This window comes from Octodon degus, unplaced genomic scaffold (assembly GCF_000260255.1).
Source record: "Octodon degus isolate 3935 unplaced genomic scaffold, OctDeg1.0 scaffold00077, whole genome shotgun sequence".
Lineage (NCBI taxonomy): Eukaryota > Metazoa > Chordata > Mammalia > Rodentia > Octodontidae > Octodon > Octodon degus.
In genome coordinates this window covers 2,003,418-2,011,606 of record NW_004524653.1, presented here as the reverse complement: position 1 = coordinate 2,011,606, position 8,189 = coordinate 2,003,418, and the positions used below count along the sequence as shown (strand labels likewise).

The 8,189-nt window shown below is 41.8% G+C and overlaps 1 protein-coding gene across 1 annotated transcript; it reads right to left on the bottom strand.

Annotated features, from left to right (window-relative positions):
• Positions 1 to 2,516: 2,516 nt before the first annotated feature.
• Cbln4 (cerebellin 4 precursor) lies at positions 2,517 to 7,716 on the bottom strand. The gene is made up of 3 exons (XM_004636017.1): positions 7,425 to 7,716; positions 4,390 to 4,506; positions 2,517 to 2,771 (listed from the first exon to the last, which is right to left on the bottom strand). The coding sequence occupies exons 1-3, from the start codon at positions 7,713 to 7,715 to the stop codon at positions 2,574 to 2,576; spliced, it is 606 nt and encodes a 201-aa protein (XP_004636074.1). The 5' UTR covers position 7,716; the 3' UTR covers positions 2,517 to 2,573.
• Between the last annotated feature and the right edge of the window lie 473 nt (positions 7,717 to 8,189).

Below are 8,189 nucleotides of genomic sequence, written 5' to 3'. Positions count from 1 at the left end.
ATGGGATGAGCATCTTGGGGGCCCTTACCTCATCTCCCCACTTGAGGTCCACTGTCCCAGGCTACCTTCTGCATTTGATAGCCACAGCCTCGGCACCTTTCCAAATAGACTTTCTCTCAGAAGTTTCAAATGGATGTTGTACTACAAAATGTGTACACTAGAGGTTATGAATAAAGCCAAACATGTTGCCAATGTTCTTTTACGTTCAGAAGAATCAAGAAAAATAAAGGCAAGCCCTAAAGGATAGTCATAGCATGTTGATGAAAGGTGTTTCAACATCGGTACCATATGATAATCATTTGTCTCTGGCCCATCGTTCCAAAATTCATGTGCCATCTTGCCAAGTCGATGACAAATAATTTTATCTGAGTATGGTTCACCCTGAAGAGATGCATAGACACAAATTCTGAATGCAGAGACCTCTGCATGCCTTTGTTAGAGCATGCGAATTTATAGAGGACTCTATCTGATTTTGAGGAACATCTCTTTTATTGCCTCTCTGTGTAATACTGAGGAATTTTAATACTACAAAATCAGAATTATTGATTGAAAGTCAGATGAAGGTGACTTTCGTCAAGGATCTGTTGCCAGCATCTCCACATAATGCCTTCTGGGGAAGAGGAGAGTCCTTCCTGGAGACAAGTGAATATTTTGATTTGAAGATAAATCCCAAGCACACTGGAAGTCATGCTGGCAAGGGTAACCTAGAAAGCTTGCCTTGCTGCTGCCAGCTGCAAAAGGGCTTCTGCCCTGCCCCCACTTGCCTTACCTCACTGCAGACCATGAAATGGAGCCAGCAACCCCAGGCAACACAGACGTGACAACAGCTCCTCCTTAAAAGAGGCCTGCGATCTTCCGTATCTTGGTGTGAAGAGCAGGACAGAGGGTTTCACCAACTCTTCACTTGGAAAATATTGGTCTTTATGTCCCTGAACATTCATTCATATATTAAGCACTCTTGTGACATTTTAGGGCATCTTCCTAAACCTAACTTCCTTACAGTAAGTCCTTCTGAAAGAAGGTTTACTGAGTTTATTGATTCTCTTTGGCAAACTTGCGACTCCTGGATTTGGACAGATTAACCACTGTAAAGATTTCCTATACCAAGTCAGGGGACATTACCTGGAAATTCAAAAAGATTTTCTTAAACTTCAGAAGATAAGAAACAAGAAGAAGGAAAGGAAGAAGGGAAAGAGAGGGAGGGAAGGTAGAAAGGAAGGAAAGGAAGAAGGGAGGGAGGGAAGGAGAGAGGAAGGAAGGAAGGAAAGAAGGAAGAAAGGAAGGGAGGGAGGGAAGAAGGAAGGGAAGGAAGGAAAGAAGGAAGGAAGGAAGGGAGGGAGGGAGGGAGGGAGGGAGGAAGGAAGGAAGGAAGGAAGGAAGGAATAGGAGAGAAGGAGAGAGAGGGAAAACAAATCATGCAGAGCACATATTTCCAAAACTAAAAGGACAAAACAATTCAACTAACATATATTATCTTTATTCTATAACAGAGACATAAATAATTTTATGAATTCATATGATCTATACAAAAGACAAAATAAGATATTGCACTAAATTTAGATATGGATATTTGGATTTGATATTAGTTAAACAGATAAATATGTACAATTTAAGGAGTTAAGGCAAAAACCAGATGATGCTTAAAACATAACAGAAGGCTTGAAAAATAGGTATAATTAAAAACAAGGATGTCCCATCTGCAGTTAATAAAGTGGTCATGTCTAAGGGAAAAAAATCCCCTGCTTTTTAATAAAGCGGTTATTATCAATCATGTTAATTAAAGTTGAGCAATAAAGTATAAGATTTTCTGTGGAGGGGAGATGTTTTGCCAAGGTTTGGGGACTGAGCACTTATAATTCGGGTAAGCAACTTTTCCCTTGTCAGATTTATGATCTATTTTTCCTATTAGAAAATATAATTTGGAAAATATGACTCTTTCACATAGATAATTAAAATACAACTATGAAGAAGTGTTCTTTCTCTCTAGTTTTAGGGAAATCACATCAGTAATCTCATAGTCAAGGTAAATTTCCAGACAAGCCATTCATTACCTTATTTATACAGAAAACACAATGCCCGTCACTGAGGAGCAATCCCCAGCTGAATTAAGAGAACAAAACAAGCGAATTCCAAAGCAATAAAAACAAGTGCAACCAGCAGAGCACACAGCTCTCCGGCAGCATCACGCTGACCATTATCCCAGTCAGAGCTCCAGTTTTCTGATTCTCAGACTCAGTTGCCAGTCTTTAAAAAGAAAATAAAATGCCACATCTGCAATGAATTGAGTAATGCCATGAAATTAAACTCAGAACAAACCTGGAGACAGTTGTTGACTGTTACATTTAAGCATAGATAGGTATCATCTGCTGGGAGTCCCGACTCAAACACACCGAAATGTGCACACACAAAAATAATCCATGAGACTTTGTATTGGTTCAGAATCCTTAAAGAGAGTCCATATTCACCCATGAGAAACCAATAAAGGACATCGATCCAAAGATGAAAATATGATCTTCCAGTAACTCGGGGTAGGCTGCCCCTCACCTGGATAAACGCCGCGGAGAAATCAATTTCTATAGGGGGAACACCAGAAAACCGGAGAAGGTGGAATACTGCCAGCCTCCAACCAAGTTACCCTTCTCAAGTTTTAGGTACACCTTATCCTCTTTGTCCAGGTAGAGCAGGACTCCATTTGTGGCGGCTTCACGTGTGACATCTTTGTCCCCAGCAAATGCAGATATTACTGGTTTTCCATTTAACATCAAGTTAACCTAGAAAAAACTAAAATCACTGAAAAGCTCCCTTTAAAGTTAAACACCAAGCTGGAGACACAGTTCAGCAGTGCAGAACTTGCCTGGCAGGCACATGTGAGTTTAAAATAATAATAATAATAATAATAATAATAATAAATATATATATATATATATATATATATATATATATATATCCCATACTTGGCATGAATGATGTCTAAGATGATAGACCTAGTAAAATACCCCCTTTACTTTTAAATTAGCCAACTCTGGAATCAGAGTTAAGACACTATCTACTTGATTTTTTAAATTTTGTCCTATAGAAATTTACTAAAAATTCCTACAAAATAATCTATAGAGCAACCTAGTCATATGAAAACCGGCTTCCCTTTAGCATACAAATTAAGCTTAATACTTTTTTATTTCTTCCACTCAACAGAAATCTTTTGGTAATGAAGTAGGCTTCTTAGGACCTGCTAAACTTAGATACAGCCAGATTCTGCTAATACCTTTTTAAGGTGTCTGTACACCCGTATCTGGCATATCAAGAAAAACCACGTGAGATAAATGTGTGCAGATCAATTTTTTTCTGCTTTTTCTGGTCAGAAATGTGCATTAAATATATTTACCACTATTACTGGAGAGCTTAGTGATAGAAAATTAGTATAGAATTAACTCAAACTTTTATTAACTTTTTTCTGTACTATAGTTCCCATTACACTGTAGAAAATGTTACATATACTTGCAAATATTAGAGACTGGAGAACATTTTTGCCTGGAAGCAAAATTGCTTCCTAAATATTCGCTCCTTTTATGTTAAAGATCATATTAAAGAAGGTAAATCTGAGATTGATCAATGTATCTACTCACTAAGATATGTAAAGCTGGGAGAAGAGTAGATAATCTGCCATTTATGTGAATACAGTACATGATGTAATACTGAGCACAAATATTATCTTAGAATTCCATAGACACACATGAACACTGTTTAATATTAGTACACTTGACTATTATAGGAAATAGTTCTATTATGGCCTTTGCCTGAGAGATCAAGCTCATTGCTATAGAAGGTGAGAAATATGCCACGCTATTGAAAATGTAACTGCAACTACTCCACTAACACCTAGAGAGCCCAGGATACCCTAAAATATAAGCATAGCTCCTGCTTTTCAAAAAGTATAGTGAATAGTTGTTCTTTGATATGTTTAATAGTTAAATATGTCTTATAATTTTAAATGATAGCAAATTTGCTTTATGCAATATGTATTTGTAAAGCTTTGCTAGTTTTGATTTTTTTCTTTAAAGTATATGTAATTTTTGCACATGCATTAAATGAAATCAACATTGTAAAAAGAAATTCGTGTCCCTGAATTTCTACCAAACTATGCTTTTAAATATTTGGTTGAATGCAAGTAATAAATTCAATTGTTCATCTTTTTACATGATTTTGTCACACACCTTAGTGGATGATATAGAGAAGAAAACTGGGAATTAAGTGTTTCAAACAACAAACTATAAAGATAGCTGTTCATTTTCACAACATAAACACATCTTTGAATAAACACTTAAACAAATAACCCACTAAACATAAACACAGTTGTGTGGGAGCAGAGACAGAGTGGGTCAAAACACATACCTGGATTGTTTGGCTCTGGTAGACTTTAATTACATGAAAACTGAAACTGTAGATTCCTTTCCGTGGTGCTACAAAGACAGACTCTAATGTGAAGAAATTACCCACGTTAACTAGGATCTACAAATAAAAACAATAAAAAGTAAATTATTATAGTATTTTCTTCTGTAAGTTAAAATAATTTTCCTTTTCTGCTTTCCTACACACCTTCCATCCTGTCTCTTTCTTTTTTTTTCCTTCCTTCCTTCTTCAACAGCTAAACTCAGAAACCATAAAGAATGAAATACTTAATTCTATTTCTTTTGCATGACTTGGAAATGGACTTGTTTATTGAAAGGTTCTCCCACTTTTTAAATGGTATAGGAAACATAAAAATTACTGCTCCGTATCTATGCCTCAATTTCCAGCAAGACCTGATGACTTTGGAAATATCAAGGTCCCGTGTAAGACTTTGCCTTGAGAATCAGATAAAATCGTCTGCCATGAGCTTACTTCCCCCACTGCTCACAGGCCTTCCAAATGTCCAGAAGTGACGCTGCCACACCAGCCAATCGACATCCATGTCTCTCTACAGTCATTCCTGGACACATCACACAGAGGCCTGGCTTCCTTCTCCACAGTGTGACATAATGTGTCACACAGCACTGTTGGTGCATGAAGTGACATGAATGCCATGCCTGTCCCCGAGCTTCTGCCAGTGGTTCCCTAAGATCCAAGACCACTATTTTAATTTCTGTGCCATGTAAGCCTAATTATAATACTTTGGCAATGAGTCAGCCCTTTGCTCATTGCCAAAGAGTGGAGCATGACAGAGTGCAATAGGTGGTCTTTCGGTGTTCCTCTCCGTGCTATGCCTTATCTGCTTTCAATCACCAACTGAGTATTTAAAGTTCAAGGAACAAAATTAGATGCTTTTCCAAAAATGCAACAATGTGCTTTGTATTTCTGGATATTCACCTCATTTCCTCAGGTGATAAAATTAATTTGAATTAAGTGACTTCTTAGGCTGACTTTGCAAAGCCACCTAGGCAAATCCTGCCTAAGAAAAAGAAAGAGAGAGAAGTGGGGAGCACTAAAATAACAAAAGTTTCCTCCGTGTCTCCCCAAGAAATAAATCTGAAAGTAGAACCCACAAAATCATATGTCCCTATAAGGCCATATTTCCTTTATACCCATAGCAATGTGCTACTGTGTCTTTTAAACATTGGCTTCTTCTCAAACTTAACACATTTTTATACCTCTTGCATAATTTCCTAAAAGCGTACCATTACCTTGGACCAGTCTGCACTACAGGATAGAGGTAACAGGCTCCACACTTGCTTGCAAATACAAGCATGTGTGTGGTTTTCCTGAGGCTCCACCTTCTTCCCAGTAGACATCAAATTTCTTTTCTCTGACCTGATGATAAAGTCTTCCAACAACCAGGCACCAGCTGAGCAATAATCCCCAACAGAGTCTTTACAGAGGATTTTTTAAAGCACATTTAAAATAATTTAAGGTGTTTAGCAGGGACTTCCTGATTCAGATACAAGTGGCATTATTCATTAGGAGTCATGGAAATGGCTGCTTAGTGTTGACTATACATAAAGATGGATGTTGGCTCTACATTATAATAGGAACATCCAGGTGTATCAGGATGTATAACTAAAACTGTCTTCTTGTCTCTGTGATGCATCACTTGAGAACAGAAGTGATGTTCCTCTTCTAATTGACAGGAAGGTCACTGAAAAGAACACCCCATACAGATGATAGTGCAATGCCTACAGAATTCCAACATTTAATTAATGCACTGAACTACAACCAGAGGTGGTGCTAGACTTTATTTCCATCACTGTGGAAAATACTGCAACCCAAACCCCAAAGGGGCTATTTAATTCATTTAAAATTATAGCTGTCCCATAGAAAACCCCCAGAGAGGCATTTTCTGTCTTCGGTCATCTGCAGGGATCATCATTTAGGAAAATGAAGACAGGAAGACAAGTGTCATGTCACTCCTTCTCTGATACATCCTGCAGCACCACTGGACCTGGGTTCCTACACCTGGTTCTTTGCCCACAGCTGTGAACTATGACTTTAGAAATGAAAAGACTCTGTGTACAGTTAGAGTTGGAATTAAACTCTAAAATCAGTTTCCTTCCCTACGACGATTTCCTCGAGCTAAGCTGATGCCCTGGGGTTTCTCATCATGCCAAACCGCAGAGCTCAGAGTGGCTAAATAGAAGCCACAGCTTTCATCAGTCCTGCCCCTCATTCCCTACCTTTCAGCTCCAAGTCTGTGGCTCCTGCAATTTGCAATTCTCTGAAAGGACAGAGGCCAACAAGGGGAACCAGTTCCCCAGAGCTTTTCTGTCAGAGCTCAGCAGAGTTACCCAATTCCTTTTCCTCCCTGGCAAGCAACTTTTATCTAAGTCCTGGAGACAGACTGGCTTCCTGCTTACTCCGGGCAGTAGCAGCCCCATGCAGAACGCATTTGGGGACCCTGGTCTTCGAAAGGGAAGTGAAATCTGACTTCTCACCACCACCACCCCGTCCTCTGAGGCCACCTGCCTGATCTCTGTAGGGAGGCTGGAGCCCCGGAGCTCTCTTTGGCGAGAAGCTTCTCCACCTAGAGAAACAAATCAAACATTTTTCCTGCGTTTGCGAGAGCACCACGTGAACAGTCTCGCTACACCTGCAGAGCATTTTGAGCCAGGTGTCCAGCGTCGGGCCACAAGATCGCGGGGTCCAGGGACCAGATTCCCTTCAGTGTCTGTTGACCTGTTGCTTCTAAACTTGTCCTGAGCTCTTGCTGCCCGCGTCTGCGCTCCCAAGCCTCTCTACCACTGTGCAGGCAGCATCTGTTAGAGACCAGGGGGGAATGGAGCCCGGGGTTGGAGGAGGGGGCATCAGAAGTTTTAGACGCTGATACGTCTGGGGAACCCTGTGCCTAAAAGACCCCCGTATCCCAATCAGACAAGCTTAGTCCCCGCAGTGAGCCCCAGTCAGAGATGCCTGAGACCGCCCACCCTCTTGGTCCCCTGCATGCCTCAGAGTCTGACCTGATCGAAGTAAATGATACGCGTCTTGTTGCTCATCTCGGATGGCTCGTGGTTGGTGCTCCTCACTGCCGAAAAGGCCACCTTCGAGTTGGCCGCCCGGACCGATATTCCCAGGGGAGAGGAAGAGGAGCCCTTGGAGTCCGTAGCCGGATTCGAGTCGCACACCACTAGACACTTGCCCTCCAGTACAATGGGCTCGGTGTCGTTCTGCGCCCAGACGGGCAGCTCGGGCAGCGTGAGAAGCTGCAGAACGGTCAGCACCACGGACAGCGCCCTGCGCGGGGAGCCCATGGCGTCGCCTGTTAGCTCGGGATCCCGGCGCTCGGAAGACGCCAGTAGCTGCTAGATCGACAGCGCTGTAGGAGCAACCGGGGTCGCGGCGCGCACACTTCCACCGATTCTGTGGGTCAGAGTCTCCCCTCGAGCTCTCTCGCTGGCTCTGTTGCCTTTGTCCTTTGAGGAGCTCATGCAGAACCCTTTGCCCTGCACAATTCTGTTCCTACAGTCAGCCCTACCCGGGGCCCCTGCAGCCACCCGTGTTCCTAGACATCTACTAGTCGCCAAACCCTCCCAATCACGTCTCAAAGGAAAAACGAATCTCACCCCAACTCAAGCACCCTCAGGTGAACCACGGAGTAGGAAAGGCGGGGGGTGACGGTGCCCAGCGGTACGGGTGATGGTCCTGCGCTAGTGTGGCTTACGCGCGGGCGAATTACACGGGCAGCAGGCACTTCCTGGACCGGGAAGAATGCGAGGCTGTGTTCA